Source organism: Carassius gibelio, chromosome A17, assembly GCF_023724105.1.
Source record: "Carassius gibelio isolate Cgi1373 ecotype wild population from Czech Republic chromosome A17, carGib1.2-hapl.c, whole genome shotgun sequence".
In the NCBI taxonomy this organism is placed as follows: domain Eukaryota; kingdom Metazoa; phylum Chordata; class Actinopteri; order Cypriniformes; family Cyprinidae; genus Carassius; species Carassius gibelio.
This window is the reverse complement of record NC_068387.1, coordinates 190,482-210,923: the sequence shown is the minus strand read 5'-3', so window position 1 is coordinate 210,923 and position 20,442 is coordinate 190,482. Positions and strand designations below refer to the sequence as shown.

The following is a 20,442-nucleotide window of genomic DNA, read 5'->3' as shown; positions in this document are numbered from 1 at the left end:
TGTGTTAGTCATCAAAAGAAAAGAGATTTTTCTTAAAAACCCAGACTCCATTTCAAGACATATTGGAGAGAATCAGTGCTCTGTGTGCTCTGTCATGACGTACCTTTCATTACACAATCTGTTGGTATAACACCCCATTCATAATTGCACCTGAGGAGTTATATCAACTTCTTGGCTTCTTGAAATGCTGCAGCCTGCCTGGTCTTGATGTTTGATTTGTTGTATATGGCAGTGAACTCAAAAAGCATAGCATTCTTTTCCCTGACAGTGTGGTTTTAACTTTATTGCCACAAATGGATTCTGTGGCTTTACTATGTAATGTTTGAGTAGGTTTTTGAAGTACCATACTTGAATGTTTACATGTTAGTTTTACTTTCACTCTAGTACATTTCAATGGTCAGTATTTGACTTTAAAAGTAAAATTAATAAAACATGTTTGAACATGTACACTTTGTTTAACCGGCGAACAATGGTGTTGTGCAGTGCAACATCCTTTTCCTACTTGATTTGGCATTGACAGAAGTTTTTGCTAGTGTCAGTGTTGATATCAAGAGTAACTGAAACCAGGAAAGTTGAACACAATAGAACAATACCAAACTTTCAAACATGAGCCCCACCAACTTGAATTAAATTACTTTACATACAGGGCAACTTTAAAAACTACTGAATAAAAGAGAAAATTAAACTACATATAAATTGTAATGTAGATGTCAAATCAACAATAGAATTTTATTTTATTTTAATTAAACAGGGTTGATGCATGTGCATGTGAAATAGAAAAAAATTGAATTATTCAAAAAAATATATATATATTTTTTAAGTTTGGCACATACTACTTCAATAATGAAATGCTTATTGTGCTTTTTATTTTCACTACTTTATCATTTTTTATTTATGAATCTGCCTTCAATAGGCAACAGTAGTCAGCTACAAAATTGTTCATTCACATCAAATGCAATTATATAATCTGCTGACAGACTTGCATTTTGCTTTTTGAACAATCTATCATTTGCAAAGTCCGTTTTCCTCCATTCATTCTTCCATTAATTTTTACTTTCTCTGCCACTAGAAGTTGTTAAACAAATATTGCAAAGTATCCATTGCACCGCATTCATTTGTTCAAGAAGAGTGTTTGTTTTGACGAATCAAGCTGAAACATTTATGTCAAACATTTTGGAGAAATATAACTTGACCTTGGTTTATCTCCATTTTCAGTTATGTAAGTAGTTACTGGCAAAATTCAGTGTTTAACTAAGGTTACACACAAAATTTCAGGGCCAAATCTCTTTTATGACCCTTTAACCTAAACTCATGTTTTGGAATCTGTTTCAATAAATTTCCTGCACGATTTGTGGCTTTCTTGTTGTTTTGACATAACAAGAACAGTAACTATGCAGCCTAATCCAGCACAGGTGGACACTGGCATAATCACCTCCAGATAGAGACATGATCATAGACTGAATGTGGCAGAGAGAGAGAGAGAGAGAGAGAGAGAGAAATGGGAGCATACCATGTTACAATCTTTATTTTGGATTCAGCTTAGTCATCTTACTTGCTCCCAAAAGAAACATTACATTTGTAGTAAATAAATACAGCCTCTATAATCTCAAAAGAAATCCTGTCTGGCTCGTGGTAAATCAAAGTCACAGAGGCATTTAAATTCTGAATCTGAAAGAATAATGGTACTTGCTAATGGTCTTGGTCAATGGTTTATGACAAATCTGGTCATAAATCAAATCAGTGGCAGATGTCAAAATGGAGCATCATCAGAAAAAAAAAGATTTTATTTGGACCCATGTTTATGCATTATGTGATGAATGTTATGAAGAGCAAGCACTCTGCATCTCAAATGCTTTTATATCATATTTAGACAACCTCTGATTCTGGAGAACACTTCACATATATCTATTTTGTTTTTTTAGGATCTTGCTTGATAAATATGATTTCACCATTGCTGGAACCTTTCTACTTGACTAAGAGGCTTTGGCAAAGAAGAGAAGTGAATTGATCAAGGTGTTTATAAAAAAGGAGGCATTATTTGAAATAGCAGTCACTGGAACAAGAACCATATTGAAACACTTTCCAATTACTCTCTTTGGTTTGGTCATTACATAACAGTGGTGACGGTGGAGCGCTCCTTGTGAAGACTGACCTGCGTGGAGCAAATTCTTTTCAGTTCTCTTTACGCAAAACCCATTTGAAATGTCATTAGCGATGAAGACATAAAGGTGCTGTTATCTGTTTGTTTTTGGAATAGCACATATTGAGAAATTACAAGACAATCCCAGGCTCAGCAGCAAAAAAAAAATCAAAGAGAGAGACATTAGACCAGCCTGTGGTTTTTCAGCCGATCAGGAATGGTCCCTTGCTTATGCAGGACTTTGGAAGTAGTGTTGGTGAAATTACCAAAGTGCCGGAAATGAGTACAATGTCTGAAATCACAAACTAGTTGTGCTTAAAATAAATCAAAATAAATAAGCATGTCTTGTTTTTTTTTCTTTTTAACCCACAGTGCTTCGGTCCATTAAGGAAAGCAATTTGAAGAGTAGTTGCCATGTATAATGCAAGATTGGGTTTATACAGAAATGCCATGTGTAACTCAACATCAAGAATACAGGAAAAATATTTGAAGTCATTACAATGTAAGGACATTGAAAATTGAATTGATGTTGAATGAAAGTGCAATTTTATGTTCCTTTTCAAAACTTGAACGAAGTTTACACAGAAGCAGAGTAGTCCGTATTCAGTGTTGATGTGCTTTGGTATAGAATAAAAAGGATTGTGGGGCCATATTGAAGAACTCTAATCCAGCACCGCAAAACAGATAGACAAAAGGTTATATAACTACGTTTGACTAATGTTTGCAGGTGTAGAAGGCAAAAGGTTTGGCACAAGTCGTGCCCTTAGATTTATGCCCGGTAGAACCATTGATGTCTTTCACAGTAAATTAAAGCGATGCTAGGTCATGTTGCCTGAAGCACTGATGTGGCCAACAGCAGTGGAAAACTAAAAGTGGTCACTGTCAATTTCACGGACATCATTATAAAATAGATTCTGGGATTCTGGAGTTTTTAACATTTTAAGATAGCAGTTCAGTCACAATGAATCAAAATCCTTCATTTTTTGAACGTTATCTGACTTGACCCATTTTTAGGGCTTTCTTTTAGCACCCCTCCAGGGCTGATGTGGGTCACGCAGCCGGAGGACACCAAATCACAAGCAGGTGCTTGGACTCTGCAAATACTGTGATATGTCACAAAAACTTCATCTAGAATGCCAAGGGGAAAATTAAAAACCTCTCATTGTTTCTTTTAGCATGTGTTTGTGCACCTGTTTGCCAAGATTTTCCTTATTACCATCCTTTCACACACCAGAGTTCTTTTTTTCTGAGATAGAAACCCCTGGTATATTCACACAAAATGTCAAGTGAGATGTTATATGCAGTGCAAAAACTTTACAGCAGTTTGTGAACATGGTCATACACACACATACCTGTATAGAGGAACCTAGAGATTCATTTATAAAATGTTTTAAATCTCTGCATCGCAAAATTAAGTAAAACAGCAATGAAATACAGTCATGGTCAAAAATATCGGCACCCTTGGTAAATATGATCAAAGGAGGCTGTGAAAATTAATCTGCTTTGTTAATCCTTTTGATCTTTTATAAAAAAAAAAATAATTAAAAAAATCACAAAAATCTAAACTTCCATTGGATATTAATAATTTAAAAAAGGGGGAAATATCATTATGAAATTAATGTTTTTCTCTAATACATGTTGGACACAACTATTGGCACCCCTTCTTTTGAGTAAAATATTTCTGAAGTATATTCCCATTCATATTCACATTTTTAGCACTCCAGGGTGATTATGAACATGAAATTATCCAACCATGGCTTCCTGATTCACAGAAATATAAATATGAGGGAAAACAAAGCACTGATGTGCAGCAAAAGATAATTGAGCTTAGAGATGTGAAAATTCACATTTCCACCATCAGGGCAATAACTAAGAATTTCCAGTCAACAGAAAATGTTACGAAACTGCCTGGAAGAGGACATGTGTCTATATCGTCCTAATGCACGGTGAGGAAGAGAGTTGTGTGGCTAAAGACTCTCAAAAGACCACAGAGAACTGCAGAAAATAGTTGAGAAAAAATTCTCCAAGCTCATCCAAAAACAAACTAAAGCATATTCAGTTTCAGACATGATTGGAACTTCAAATGGGGCTGGCTTCTATGTTCAGATGAAACAAAAAATTAGCTTTTTAGCAAATTATAACAAAATGGGTTTGGTGAACACAGGGATAAAGAGTACCCCATGTGTACAATGAAATATACAGCTGTACAGCTTTTATGTCATGGGCCTATATTTCTGCTGGAGGTCCTGGACGTCTTGTTCAGACAAATGGCATCTTTGATTCTATCAAATAACAACAGATAAAAAAATCTAAAAGTGACTGACTCTGTTAGAAATCTTATAATTGGGCCATGTTTAGATTTTCCAACCGTACAATAATCCAAACACACATCAAAACAACACAAAAATGGGTCACTGGGCACAAAACCAAGCTTCTGCTATGGCCATTCCAGTCTTCTGACCTGAACCCTACAGAAAATGAGTGGGGTAAACTGAAGAGGAGAAGCACCAACATGGAGCTGGGAATCTAAAGGGTCTTGAGTGATTCTGGATGAAGGAATGGTCTCTGATCTCTTTTCAGGTGTTCTCTAACCTCATTACACATTATAGGAGAACATTTAGAGCTGTTAAACTGAAAAATTAAGGTTTCAAAAAGTATTGAATAAAAGGATGCCGTTAATTATGGCCAATGTGTATAAGAGAAAAATATTTATTTCATAATGATATTTCTCCCCATTTTAAATAATTATTGTCGAATGAAAGGTTAGATTTTTGTGATTTTTTTAAATAAAAGATCAAAAGGATTAACAATGCAGATAACCTTCACAGCCTCCTTTGATCATATTTACCAAGGGTGCCAATATTTTTTGACCATGACTATTTCATTGCTGGCCATGACTGTATAATTACAAAATGAAGTAACTATTATATTTTAATATATCATTAATTAAATATAGAATTAAAAGTGTAATCCTGTGATGGCAAAGTTGTTATTCCAGTTTTCAGTGTCACCTTTAGAAATCAAATTCTATTGAAGTATAGAATATTATTATTAATAACTTTTTGGAAAGCCTTGATATATTTTTTTTTTCCAGGGTTAATTGAGTAATAGTTTTAAAAGAACAACATTTTTGCTGAATAAGAGTATTAATTTCTTTAAAAAAATTAAACAGTGTATATATGTTTTGGAAAATCATATGGCAAATGAGTATTTAGCAGTAAGAATGGAAGCAATGAATTTAAGCAAACTTGGGAGTGTAAGGCTGTAACCATTTACTGCAAATCTTAATGTACGTAATGTTTTTACAAAACAGCATTCAATAAATCTGAATTGGCACAGAAATGGATGATAAGAACCACTGAAGAGATACAAAATGACTAATACATTTGTCTTTATGAAAATAAACACAAAACATACAGTTTAAACCATGTGTCGAATAGCACTTCAAAAATATTTTTAGTTTCAAGCTACATTTGAAGTCTACCAGCATCCTGTCTACAAAACATTATGAATTCATATCAATGCATGTTTATGCCAATAAAAATACAATACAGATCCAATATCCAAAGGCACAAGATACAACTAAAACTATAGGCTTAAAAATAATATATATATAAGACATAGTCACAAAAGCGAACACTACGAGGCTCAAGTTAAATAACTACACACTCACATTGATATTACAAATGTACAAACTGACACTTTTTAAGGTAACTGTCATCGATACAAAAAAAAAAAAGCATTATGACTACTGAAATGTCATGTTTTCTTTCTGCTCAAATAACTGAACACCAAAGATTGAATATTGTATACAAAATGGTAGTTGCACATATCTGAAACAACATCCAACAAACTAATCAACCCATGCTATATTGATTTTTTCCCCCCATATTTCTTTTTGCACGGAAAACATGCAAGTAGCACAAAGAGCAATCTGGGACAGACAGCCAATATTGTCTTATGGATGAATGCGTCACTACAAACTCTCAGACTATGAAGTAATTGAGTTTGAGCTACAGCCAGCGGTCGCAAAAATGGAGAGAGTGAGATAAGCAGGAGACCGTCTCGAGGGAAATGACATAAGAGAAAGATATTGCAACCTAGTTTTTGTAACACAATGTGATTTCTGTTTGTACACTAACAATTCATATGAAAGGTTTATCACAGGGCGCATGCTTTAGCCTTTTCCCTCGACTAGCACCCTTCCTGTATTTCATTGTCTTCAGTCATTCAGCTCATTGTCCACTGCAGTATAAAAGGTTTTTAATTTTGGACCATGTGAATCATCCAAAACAATATTGCACAACGCTTATTAAAACTTTTTGTTCCCTACAAAATCATACTGGAATGGAGCAGCTTCGAGACTGACTGATTGCCAGGTGCAATATCACACAAAGGAAACGAAGATACGCGATCATTACGACTACCGAACAAAACCAATGCTACATATTCCAAAGTCGCAATCAAGTTACATCTTCGATCAAGGCTCATGCCATAGTCACAAGGTGTTCATAAACTTTGTTTGGGAGAATATTAGGCACATACAACTATGGCATCAAGCCATGGAGGAAATTCCATAGTATAATTCCAATAGCAATAAAATGGGAAAGGCTATGGAAATATCACCTTCCTTCCACTCTATTAAAACGTGACCCATTTGACAATTCTTCCATATGTCACAATCAAACGAAGAATGTTAAACCCCAAGAATTCACATACAGCTCTTTAGATTGAATTGACGAGTGGTTCCGAGAGCTTGGCAAGAGGCACAGTTTACAAAATTTAGCAGCATTACACATACAGCAGAAAAGAGGGCTAGGAAAACAGGGCTACTCATCACATATACACGCATTCAAAACAACACACTAAAGCACATTAGATGAGTCAGTCAATGCAAAACAACCCATTGACAGGGTTTCATGGTGGTTTTGCGCCAGTCAGATTCAGTGTTTTGTTTCCGCTCTGAACACACATGGAAGTAGTAACACAGTCTTTCACATTTTTTCGGAACGGTCTTCAGAGGATTGAAGCTTCCCAGTTTGAAACAGGTTGGTTTACAGTCGGAAGGGGCAGTTTGCGATAGTTGGGTACAGATATGAAATAGGAGAAAAGGTCGCATAATAAAAAGAAATCAGTTATAGCTAAACATACAGCAAAAAAAAAGGGTATACAATTTGATTCTTTTTGACAGAGTGCCACAAAGTGGTTAAAAAAAATTTTGTATATTATGACTTATGAATAAAAATATAATTAAACTAAAAACTGTGCTTCCATGGAACAAATTCATTATAGTCAGAGATATTGATGGGTTACTAATAAAAAGTCACTTTTTTTATTTCACATTTTCTTTAAATTTAAAACCAGGATCACTCTTTCATATCGATTTGAATGTAAATCCAAATCAAATGTGGTTTTAAAACAATTTAAAGTAACCCCACAAAATAAAAGGCAATACACCAAGTTTATAAGCTGTTAAAACATACACTCTCAGAACAATAGTACAAAAGCTGTCACTGTCACTGTGGTGGTACCCTTTCAGAATGTACCATTTAGGTACCAATATACACATTTTAGATACTTATACATTTAAGATACTGATAAGCGCTCTTTATGGATTATTAAGGTACAAAGGTGTACCTTTTTCAATGGTCCACCCCAATGGCAGCTTTGGTAATTTTTTTTTTTTCTGAGAGTATAATTGACAAAAGAAGTATCGAGTGTGCAACAGGACACTGACTGTTACACGTTTACACTTATGGAACGTTTTCACTCAATTGTAATTGACACTAGTCTCTTCTTCTTTCTTCCACCTCTCTCCTTCTCTCCCTCGCCTTCCTCTGGGTCTTGCAGAGAGGTAACAGCAGCGGTGGACTTCGGGTGGTCCCCTTGAGCGGCCTCCCCTCCGTTCCTTGACCTGGGGTTTGGGGATTGGGAAGGAGGTCCAGAAGTGTGGTTGTCATAGTTCATGGTAGAGGAAACTTGAGAGATAACTGGTGTTTGGACTGAGGAAGAGGAGGAAGAAGCTTCAAAGGTCTGCTCAGTCATCTCAAAGTGTCCCAGCCCCTCTTCCTCTTGCATGTGACTCAGGTAGTCTGGGAGGAGGAACTCACTAGGGCAAAAAAGGGAGAGAAGGACCAATGTTCAGAAAGTCATAAACTAACGCAACTTAAAGGAAAACTAACAAGTTTAATGGTCTTTACAATTGTCTTTTAGAATCGTAGTACCTTCATTGGATTCTAAGCAATATAAGCTCAAACTTTTTCATGAAAAATACTTGCTTAATTGCTAAAACACAAAAGTAGGTTAAAGTAAAAGTTATTGCTTTCAGTCTCCTCTGTGAAGCCACAATCTGAGGATGTCAGACCACTCAGACGCAAGGTCAAAACAAAGTTTTATGATACATCCAAGATTGTGTTTTAAATCTGGTATATGAGTCTAAGATTCTTTAGATGATTCTTCTTTCTTTTTTTCTTTTCTTTTTTTTACAGCCAGTCCAAGCATGTTCAAGTCTAACAATTGTCCTCTGGCAAAGCACTGCAGCTATCTAAACGAAAGTCAAAATTCAAACTAGACTGGGGATTGTGGCTTGGCAGAAAAAGTTATATAGCAAGCAATCACGGTTCAAACACTGATAGTTTAATCCATGATAGGACTAATGACATCTTTTCCTATTTTTTTTTCACAGCAAGTCTGCACTCTTGACACTATGATTTCCAGATTCAATGTTCTTAGCCGAAACTTTAAAGCAAAACTTTGACAGATATGAATTTTTTAAAAATATTAATACATTTCTAATTTGTGCATTTTTGCACTACTTAAAATGTTACTTAGAAATGAACTCCCTGAAAGTGAAGCACTTTGAAAACTATGGCCATAATGCTGGCTGTCTCTTATAATCACAACACATCAAACTTTATTGAGATAGATGCACGACCACTCCCTCTCTTAATAAGCACCTGCCAGAGTCAAACCTTTGCCTCAACACTGTAACTTGCATAGACACTGTTTATTTGTGCCTGACAAAGATGAACAGAACACAGATCCTAAGAGAGAGGGCTTAAATCTAATAAACGGTTGGATGAAGTAAGGGAGTCTACGTGTAGCAGGAACTCAGTGCATTAAAGCACCTGCCTCACTTCCCTCTGCTTTAATGAAGGGCTACTGTCATGAAGGTTACCTCAGAAGAGTCTCCTCTGAAATACAAACAATGATTCCACTGAGCTTTTTTGAGCTTCATTTTAAAAATCTATTTAGCAGTAATTAGCTGACGTAGGATTGATTTCCCTGCTCGCTCCAAATGTTTACATCTCAGTGCTTCTTTTCCTAATACACAGTCCAACTCTCACTACTTCCAAAATGGAATCAAAGCCATGGTTATTCCATTTAGAAAATACTTGTTTGCAAATGAAAGTCGCTTAGTTGGTTTTCTCTGGAGAACACATTTAAGAGGATACACGTGCCAGTTTAAGAATAGAATAAATGGAAATCTGAAGGGTGTGTATGCCCATGTGTTAAAGCTAGTCAGAATCAAATAAACATTGTACTTTTCATAATACTAATCAAGACAGTCAATAGAGGAGATTTCAGTGATTTCCTGAAAGCTCTATTCATCGAGTAACGTTCTGCCAAATGCAGTACAATGCAACTAACTGGGTGTTTCCCTGGATTACATTAAACCTGTTAAAACTAGGCAGGAAAGACATTTCATCTGATGGATGCATTTTGTCAATCACACCTCAATGAAAAAACCTATCACCTTCAAATCTCTTTGAAAAGACACTAAGTTTTAACAGGAATACTTTGCAAATAGGTTCAATCGGTTGACATTAGTTTATGAATTAGGTTTCATGAACTAACAATTAAACTAACAATAAAAGGTTAATTTTAATTTATAGATGATTTATAATAATTTTAACTATAGTCCATTGGTAATTCGTGTATGTTCATAATACATGAATGACTTTATATTAACTGAAATGTAAAAAATGTACAATAATGTTCAAAGTTTGCTGTCAGTAAGATTTTGCCGAAGAATTAAAAGGGTCATATAATGTTGCTAAAAAGAACATTATTTTCTGTATTTGGTGTAATGAAATGTGTTTATGTGGTTAAAAAAAAAACATTATTTTCCACATAATATACATTATTGTTCTGCTCTATGCCCTGCCTTTCTGAAACGTGTCATTTTTTACAAGGCTCATCAGTCAGAAAAGCGAGGTGTGATGCTGTGATGCATATCCTGGTCAGAATACCGGCAAGACAAAAACAATAAAACCCTTTACAAACAAGCCTTTTGTTGCATCCATCGGGCACAAAATTATGGATTATAATGACTTTATAATGACTGATGTGTTTTTATGTGTTGCATCACGCCACGTAAATATAAAACCCATGTCTGCATTTGTGATCGGAGAAACGACAAACAACAAGCAATACTCTACATCAGTCTCTCTACACTCAATTCTAGTCTTCGCACCCCCCCACCTCTGCATATTTTGCATGTCTCTCTTTGATACCACACCAAATTCATACAATCAGCTCGTTAGAAGTGTGCTCCTTGCATGAACTGCTCTCCCATTGACATGGAAAACCCTTTACATATGTAAAGTGACAGTGGAAAATCCTTTACATACTGTATGTAAACATACAACAGCCGGCATTGTAGTCTACCATCCCAGGATCAGGAAACAATCCTCCATCTAAATATTTGGGTTAAACTGTTCTGGAACAGTGTTGTTAATACAACTTAACTACTTATTTCTAGTTATGTCCCCCTTTGCAAAAGGCCAAACAAAGTATTTTCGGTTTTTACAACAAAACCGCTTCTCCACAACATGGCGCTGGCAGCAACAGCAAGGATCAAAGTTATGCCTTCTTTCTTTGTGTGAACATTTGGGCGGTGTTATGCAAATCTTCCCACATCGTGACGTAGACATGTGGGGGTGTGTTTAAACGAGGCGTTTTAGGAGGGCATTGTAGAGTCTTAACTTTTATAAAGAATATATCTACTTGGGTTTGAGCCTTTAGTCTTTGCAACTTTAGGGATCTTATCTATGATCTTATCTTATCACGAACAGCTTGTAACACTCCAAAAAAAACCTTGAAATCGCATCATATGACCCCTTTAATATGTATGCAGCAAGCATGCATTAAAGTTACATGAAGGACTTTTAAGTTGTTAAAATGTCTTATGACTAATAAATGTAATGTTTTATTCATCAAAGAATTCTGGGAAAAAAGCATCATTGTTTCCAAAAAATATATTAAGCAGCATTAAACTTTTTTTTAATTTTGACAATAAGAAATGTTACCTGAGCACCAAATCAAATAAAAATTATTTCTGAAGGATCATGTGACACTGAAGACTGAAGTAATGGCTGCTGAAAATTCAGCATTTCATTTCACAAATTCAGCTATTTCACAGAAATAGATTCATTTTCAAATACGTCTAAGTAGAAAACATTTATTTTAAATTGTAATAATGTTTCACAATATTACTATTTTACCGTGTTGAATTTTGAATTTAAATGAATTTAGACTTGGTGAGCATTATCAGTAATAACAGTGCTATAAAAGTACACTGTTAGGTCATGACACCTAATGCATTAACTTTTTTTAACAAATTTAACCTTATTGTGAAGTTTTACAATATAACTTAATTCACAGATTCTTCAATTACAGTTTTTACAGTTAAATAAATTTTCTACCCCCAATTCAAAAAACGCATCTGCTTCCTCAACATGGGATGAACGGCCGACCGTACAAAACTAAATTTGTACTATATTTTCTTAGAATGTTCAGCTCTTCCTCACCTGGTCTGGAAGTAGTTTGCTAGTTCTGACGCCTCATGGTTGAGACTCCTCAGGTGTACGATTAAATTGCCGGAGTTGGTAAACATGGCGCCGCACGTTTTGCACTCGTAAATCCGAGGCTTGCGGATGATGTGGCGAGACACCCTCATGTGATGCTTATATTCACCGAAGGAAGTGAAAGTGGCGCTACAGATCTGGCACCGGAAACAGCGTTTACCTTCGTGCTTCAGCCGGTGCATCTTCAGAGAGTAAGCCCGCGTAAACTTTTTCCCACAGCGGTCACATTGGAATGGCTTAATACCTATAGAAGAAAGATGTAAAAAATTATCAAATACTGAAGTCGAATGAGACTGAAAGAAACGTAACAAGAATGCGTCTTTGTTTTAGCAGGCTGTGTGCTAACTGAGGTACACCTGCTAAGAAATCACAAAATAACCAAACACATCATTCTGCTCTTGCAAATAATGTTCATTGAGAAGGTTCAATCTAGCAATATATGTCAAGTTAGGTATGTTGTTTATTTAACCCATATCTAAACCAACTGCGTACAATCGCTTTCACCAGTCCATAACTAATCGCTGTAATGAGGAGCAAACAAATGCCATCTCTGTATAAACTAACAAAGAGATTAGGGTGAATCGTGTTGTCTTCTTGTCCAAACAAGACGTTTATGTAACACAGGGCCCGACTTTAAGCTTTTCCATGTTCTAGTGTGAAAGCTAAAAACAGCTATCCTAAAACATTTCAACAATGAAGTTTTAGCAGCTGAAGTGTTAGCAAAATGCTTATAGACAGAAGTTATCCACAAAGTACTGCAAACACTATATTATAGTCACTATAATCTTATTAGGTCATGTAGTGTTTTTACTCTTAAGTAGGGCTGGGTGATAGGACCAAAAATATTCTTACTATTTTTCTTCCTCCAAATCAAACAACATAAATATTTATCATGATATTCATTCACCATTAATTTATATTTATATTTATGCATTTAGCAGATGCTTTTATCCAAAGCGACTGTCAGGGCATTCAGGCTAGACATTTTTTTTTATCAGTATGTGTGTTCACTGGGAATTGAACACATAACCTTTTGCGCAACTCAATGGTTTACCAATGAGCCACAGGAACAATATGGATGAAAAAAATATAACTTGGTTGTATGTATGACACTGATTAAAAATAATAATCTTAATTAATATTATTACTTTTACTTCAAGAAGCACATTTTCGTACGTATATTACTGTAAGTTCAAGTTGAGCTGTACCTTTATTTTGATAAAGTTGTCGTGAAGATCTTTGAGCTTCAGATTGTAGATGACAATAGTTTTTCTAAAAATAAAACTGTGAAAAGCTTGTGAAGTGACTTTCAGAACAGCTCTGATGAAGTTAAAGTTCATGTCTTTATATACTGCGATGGCACATGATAAAATGTGTGACATTAATGGCATGCACTGATTTGCTGTTGTCATGTTTATTTCTGCAGTGTGAGATTGTTAGATTAATCCATAGGTTTAAAATGTCCCAAGCTTATTATAAAAATGTATTTTATTGCAGACTCAGTATGATATTGTTTATTGCCCAGCCTTAAATGCCCCCTCTAAAAAAGCAAAATGCTAAAAAGTTATCTTTCTTTTCACATGCAGTGCCCCGTCAATGTGGAGTCCAGTAATAGCAGAGGTGCTCACCAGAGTGGATGAGCATGTGCTGCTTGAGATTCTGTATTCGAGTGAAGCGGACGCCACATGTAGGGCACTGGAAAGGCCGTTCAGGACCGTTGAGTCCTGGGCGAGTGGACGGGCTAATGTACAGGTGGTATGGGTACTGGACATTCTCCAGCCTGGAGAAAGAGTGACAGGACAAGAGACTAAATTAGATGAGCCAATTGCACACAGAGGTTTAGTAGTCATTAAAGGGATAGTTATCAATTACTCACCCTTGTGTTGTTCTAATATGTATGCCCTTCTTTCTTTTTCAGACCACAAAAGGAGATTTTTAAAAAAGTCCCGCACATGCTTTTCCATCTAATGTCAGTATATGGTGATCAACATCAAGCTTTGACACGAAAGTATCACAGAGTCACATGAGACATGTGCCAAATATTCCAAGTGTTCTGTGGGTATACGATATGATTTGGTTAGAAACAAACCTAAGTTTAACATATGTAATAAATAAAAAATGGGACACAAAAAACCAAAACGCTTAAAAAAAGTATCTGTGTAGTTTGTTCACTGAGTTGAATAACTTTGTGTTGCGAGTTATCACAGACACAGTCATGCGCAGAAACCAACGGCCAAGTCAGGATATTTGTTAAATAATGTTTAATTTGAGTTTGTTTCTTACCAAACCCTATCATATACCCGCAGAAAACATGGTATATACGTCACTTGTCGCATGTGACCACTCTCTGATACTGTAGCATCTTTTTAAAAAGCCTGATGTTGATTGCCATATACTTTAATTATATGGACAGGTGGAACATTTTTTCTAATAATTATTTTTGAGGTCCAAAAAAGAAAGAAGGACAGAGTTTTTGAAGCTTCAGTTTGTCTACATCTAGTCAATGCTAGACAGTCCTACAGAGTACAAACAACATGTATTGCTCTCATGACAGATCAGCAGACTTCCTTGTTTAGTGTGTTACAGCATTTAGAGGAAAACAATGATGTCACGACTGGAATTAAACTTTTTTTATTGTAAAGTATCCCCTTATATTTGTAAATATATAAGACATGTTGATTTACTATTTCATGACCACTTTAAATGAATAAATGTAAATTTGGGTGGGAATGTGCCACACTAGTCTTCAAATTGCCTGTTGAGTATTTTCCTTGTATTCATGCGATCACTTCCATTTCCCTTTGTCTACAGATCCACTCAGATCAACCCACAAAAGTTAAAGGCTAACATATAACACATTTAGTCAGGTATATCAAGTTGTCATATAAAAGCAGACTTCACTGCTAAGACGGAAAGCAGTGTCTTTTTTATCCCATTTGTTTTGCATCATACCATTTCCCTATTCTTCCAATATTCCAAAAGGCATATTCAGGTCCAAGAAGTTTCCAGAAAGTCTGCCAACTAGCTTCTCTGGCCTCTTGGCAAGAAATCCCCATCTAAATAGCCACTACAATATCACAGAGCCTCTTCTGCTTAATAAGTAAGTATACATGAGGAAAGACGATGATGAGAAGACTTAAATATTATGTCCCTCCTCAGAGGGGCCCTTTAGTTCAATCATAAAATTGAGACGTCGTAAAAGCATACTCTGTAAAAACAACACAGACACCAAAGGGGTCTTACCTCTCATCCTCCTCCATGTGACCAGTAGTGTTTGGAGTGCCCTGCATGGACTGGAGACCCTCCGTCACCCCCTCATCCAAGGAGCCTGAAGAGAGAGCAGAAGGTTGTTTCTGAACCTCTGTTCCAGTAAAATCTTAATATTTTGTTATCTACTTTTATTTTAACAGATATAGCCTCAGACAAAAAACGTTCTCATAAGTGCACAAATTAATCAGAGAGTAACAGTGATAAATATGAGGTAAATATGACATTTGAAAGTTAAGTAAGTATAAGGATGATCCATTGAAATGTTAACAGAAATAATGAATTTGATAATCTACTGACACACTAATCACGTGGGTCAATGTCATATGAAAGTGCTTACAATAAAGAAATGTCACAGATGTGTTCTAAACTTGATTTCTAAAACATTTCAACACACAAACTCCTTCTATTCATGTTGATTTCATATGGTTTGGAAGAACCAGGATGGTTTCAATTTAATGACTTAAATGGCATGTGCACCAATCAAGCGAAAAAAAAAAGTTTTCACATGAATGGAAACACATCATTATTGCAAAAAGTGTTGTGAAATATACACTGCTATTGAAATTTTTGAGGCTAGTAAGAGTGAAAGACGACTCTTGCTCACCATTTCATTTTCATTCATATGACCAAAAATACAGTAAAACTAATATTGTGAAATAATACAATAATTATTTTCTATGATCTCATATTTGATGGCAAAGCTTATCACAAGTATTATTAACAATATTAAAATAATGACAATTATAATTAATGCATACATGCATATGCATATATTTGATGAATAGAATGTTAAAAAGAACATTTATTTTTTGTAACAGCATTTTGTAACATTCTAAATGGCATTACGGTCACTTTGATAAATTTTATGCATTCTTGCTAAATACAAGTATTCATTTCTTTAAAAAAAAATATTGACCTAACATTTAAAAAACAGTTGTGTATTTTTCAAGGTAACATTTTTTTTTTTTTTTTTAACATCATGAATGCCACACCACATGATATTTTACAAAATAGCCAAAATGTCGATCACTATTAAGTAGAGTCTCACCAATGGATGAGGACTGAGGGCTGATGAGAAGATCTTCTTGGGTGTGTTCATTGCCAGGGACTGTCTGCTGGTCACTCAGAGAACTGTGTGGAGCACTGACTGGTTGAGAAACTTCTTCATGCACTTCTTCATCACTCAGCCTTTCCACCTTCACCTGCACATCTTCTTCTTCCTCCTCCTCCACCCCTGCAGCACCCCCTACGCCCAGGCCACGTGGGCCCTCGCAGGTCAAATACTCCACCAATGCCCGTCCACTAGAGTCCTGCCCCGGTGCTCCAGATTGTTCCAGGAGGCCTTCCGGTAGTTTTGACTTTTCTGCCGCAAACCGCCGGTCCACACCAAAAGGGTATGTCCAGGAGAAGGCCAGAGATGGTTCCAGAGCCTGCGCTGAACTCTCTGGGAAGGAGGAAGAGGAGGGAGAAGGGTTGGGGACTTGCGGAGAGGTTGAGGATGCTGGTTGCGGGCTCGCAAAGCCTTTACGCTTGCGTCTAGACTCGCGGCACACAGGAATGGGCCGCTCCGGTACGCTGCATTCGGATGAGACCGGAGATGGCGAGAGGGCATCTACAGGGGCGAGGGTGCAGCTCGCATGGGCTTCAGGGGTCTCTTGGGGTCTGTGTAAAACTGGAGGTTGGGTGCTACCAGGACCTCCTGCTCCTGAGGATGCAGAGTTCCACAGGATACTGGACTTCATGAACTCAGAGCAAGTGTTGGCCACCGCAAACATCTGCATGTAGCTAGCAGCTGCCAGTACGTCTATGATATTCTCCGTACTAATGGATAGGGTGGACGTGTACGCATATTCCAGAAGAGGAGCGAAACCTGCGACCGTCACATGTTGGAGATCCAGCACATGTTTGTTATCTTCACTTACTATTACAGTGTCTTCTTCAGCTGGCTTCCCAGAAAGCTTTGTTCGAAGGAAGTCACTACAGCAGGCTAGCACTACCTTATGGGCAGAGAACATCTGGCCTTGTACGCGAATGGTGACGTCACAAAAGTGGCCCTCACTGCGTAGGGTGTTGAGCTTATCCAAAAGCTCTTGGCTGTGGTTGGGGGAGTTGTGAGTAAAGGTTTTCACACCCATCCTTCACAGCAGGAAGAGGAGTCTGGACTGCCTGGAAAGAATAAGATACTTTAGTGGAACAAAATGGCTAATAATAGCAAGTTATGTTTACACGGTTGGACATAATTGAGCTACATAAGCTATTTGTTCTGTTGTAGTTCTAAACACGACACAATCTGTAAATGAATATTTGAAGTAGGGATGTAAGTTTGCAGGAATATTCATAATCATTTAAATTAACGGGATAGATCATACAAAACATTAACTCAACATAGTTTAATAAAGTGTCAAATATGTATGACTTACTTTCTTCTGTGAAACATAAAAGTAGATATTTTGAGGACTGTTGTTCTCAGAACATTTTCTTTTATTTTTTGTAGAAGAAAGTAAGTTATGCAGGTTTAATACAACATGAGGTCGAGTAAATGATGACAGAATTGTCATTTTTGGGTTAACTATCCCTTTGACAATCGATTCATTGTTAAACACTAGTGTTGCAAAAACATGAGAACTCCAAATATCTTGCACACATAGCCTACATAATTTTTTTTATTTAAATATTATGTGTGTAATAATAAAAAAGTACCTGCAAAAAATGACTTTTTCAAATTGTACATTTTTTATGTTTTCCTCCCCAGAAATAGTTCATCCATCTCACTTATGTCACTGGCAAGGAAATTTTCTCCTCACTGCTGATCTAGCAAAGCTACTTATACAGACAGAAGACACGCGGCTTTACACCTTCAGCATTTTTCAGTTCCAGAGGTCCTTATGACACAAAGCAAAAGCACATACTTAAAATGATTCAAAGCTGAGGAATCCTGATTTTGTTACATTTCCAAGCCAACATAAACTCCCTCAAATAGCATCTGCCGAAAATTGGTATCGCATTGCTTGGATCCAGCTGACAGCTAACAGAGGGATGGCAGATATGTCTAAACTATACGGATATCCAAATGAGTCCGGCTGGGTTTAGAGAGAAAGGGTCCATCTCTGGTCCTTATCTCACGCTGTTAAACTTTGCAACTGTAGTGGAGATGAAGTAAGCTAAGAAACAGCTTAAAAAACCTTCTAAATTCTTAGAAAGACAATACTTTCAATTCTTAGAATGACAAGGTGCATTTCACAGTGACTTTAACTATTTTGAGACAGATAAAAGCTAGATCTATAAAATAGATACAAATCCCTGTTGTTTATGAAATGCACGTTTAAGGATTTTACAGTTAACGTCGTAACTTATTAACAGTAAATAGATTAAATTAGTTTGTTTTACAGGTTTATAGTCCACATCAACATTATTCTAAAAAATTAGCAAAAAAGTACTGTGAACAAAGAAAGTTATAGAAGCAAAACTGACATAAAAAGGCAAAAATCACTGACATCATTATGACAAAAATATCAGATTGAAAATATAAACTATTATAAAACAGCAACATGCCATAACTATGACTTAAGTCTTAATTATAAATTAAGATGTCACATTTAAAATGTGTCATTCTTTAAACTATCATAAATGCCATACCAATATAAAAACATATAAAAACCAAAATACCTAATTACAGATATCATTCATCGGGAAGGGACAATGGCATCTTATTGATGGCTGTTAGTGAAAGTTAGAGGGGCGTGGCTTTACACACGAGTTGCTTTTGTTTATGTATCAAATAGCAAACATTGATTCACAGTAGTAGCCGTAACAGTACAATTCTCACTTGTTTATATCCAACTCCCAAATCAAAGGTTTAGACTGATGCACACTTGGATTTCTGAATCACCAAAAACTGCGTATATTGACAGGTTGGATGTGGCCTGCTATTGTGCGATGTGTAAACCAGAGTTAGGTTACGATTAATATATGAAAACCCATTGCGAGTTAACAATGTGACATTATCAGAAACTCGTCCAAATAATATACGTTGCTTAAGAAAATGAACATGCATCATGGTTTTCAGAGTCTGAGAACGACGTCCAGCTAACCTGCAGCATTCATTGGCTAGCTCGCTAATCTCTCCGACGACGGCTAAAACGGTCCCGTCAGCGTCAACACAGTGTACGAAACATTACTTGCGTTAGATGTATATCTGTGCAGCTCACCGGTAACAAAGAATGGATGAATCCGTTGAAATGTGAAATGTAAGACAACTATAAGCGCATGAATGTGACCCAGCAGCGAGCTAACTAACTTAGCCGCTAGAATTCTGACACTTGCACAGAAGTACTGTCGCTTCTTGACAGCATCGTCACATCCATATAAACCACGAAGTCGAGTGCCCCGTTTGTATTAAATAGCTAAATCATAAAAAATAAGTCGGTTTAAAATGTAATTATGTATAAAATGCATTGGAATCCCCTCTGACAGGTTTGAGGCTGATGTTTACATATTGTATCCCAGAATGCTTTTCACGGGGCTCGTGCCGAGTCGTGCGACTGACCTTTCATGCTTTACTGATGACTTCAAAAGCGCTGTGATGACGCAAATTACACAAAATAAAAGCACGATTTCCATTTTTGTAGACCATTTATAAGGTATTAAAGAGTTTTTGTTGTTAAAGATGTTGTGTAAAGTTGTTTCAGACTACATAGTTATATGTTACTGGTTTTAGAAAGCTTTTTTGTCAAGTGTTGTCTTTGCCCTTTTTGAGATTATGAAATAACATTACATGTGACATTGTAGTTACTAATGTATTCTTTAAAAAAGAAAAGAAAAAGAAAAAAAAGGATTTGATTGAATGTAGGAAACTTACCTTTCTCCTCACAAAATCTATAAGGATATATGCACAAAAGTCTATAGGAGTCCTTATTTAACTACATTTGCATCTTGCAAAATGATCTTAGTTTCCAGTATTTTGTTAGTCTGAATTTACAACTTTTCATCTATTTGTTCTTTATACACAGTTGTTCATTGAGTTTTATTAATTCATTTGTACACAAGGTAACAATGTAGCTATTGGTTAACAATGTGTTGACATGGAGGCCTTACAAATGAATCAAGAAGAATTTTATTATTGTAGACACATTAAATTGATTTAAATTCTTACATAAATCATTT

At 36.1% G+C, this 20,442-nt stretch overlaps 1 protein-coding gene across 3 annotated transcripts; it reads right to left on the bottom strand.

Annotated features, from left to right (window-relative positions):
- Nucleotides 1-5,388: 5,388 nt before the first annotated feature.
- LOC127933306 (zinc finger and BTB domain-containing protein 44) lies at nt 5,389-19,811 on the bottom strand. 3 transcript variants are annotated; one of them, XM_052530190.1, is made up of 7 exons: nt 19,488-19,811; nt 17,980-18,161; nt 16,328-17,445; nt 15,253-15,337; nt 13,638-13,789; nt 11,953-12,253; nt 5,389-8,249 (listed from the first exon to the last, which is right to left on the bottom strand). In XM_052530190.1, exons 3-7 carry the CDS (start codon nt 17,412-17,414, stop codon nt 7,907-7,909), a joined length of 1,968 nt encoding a protein of 655 aa, XP_052386150.1. In that variant the 5' UTR covers nt 17,415-17,445; nt 17,980-18,161; nt 19,488-19,811; the 3' UTR covers nt 5,389-7,906. The 3 variants fall into 3 exon arrangements, with proteins under 3 accessions (XP_052386150.1, XP_052386152.1, XP_052386153.1); XM_052530193.1 differs by having other exon boundaries at nt 8,082-8,249; nt 12,170-12,253; XM_052530192.1 differs by lacking the exon at nt 17,980-18,161.
- Between the last annotated feature and the right edge of the window lie 631 nt (nt 19,812-20,442).

Coding starts and splice junctions, on each gene's coding strand:
- LOC127933306 (XM_052530190.1), bottom strand. CDS start 17,414: ATGGGTGTGAAAACCTTTACTCACAACTCCCCCAACCACAGCCAAGAG. Junction 15,338..16,327: donor CCCTCAGTCCTCATCCATTG/GTGAGACTCTAC, acceptor CTCTCTCTTCAG/GCTCCTTGGATGAGGGGGTG. Junction 12,254..13,637: donor GCACATGCTCATCCACTCTG/GTGAGCACCTCT, acceptor TTTCTTCTATAG/GTATTAAGCCATTCCAATGT.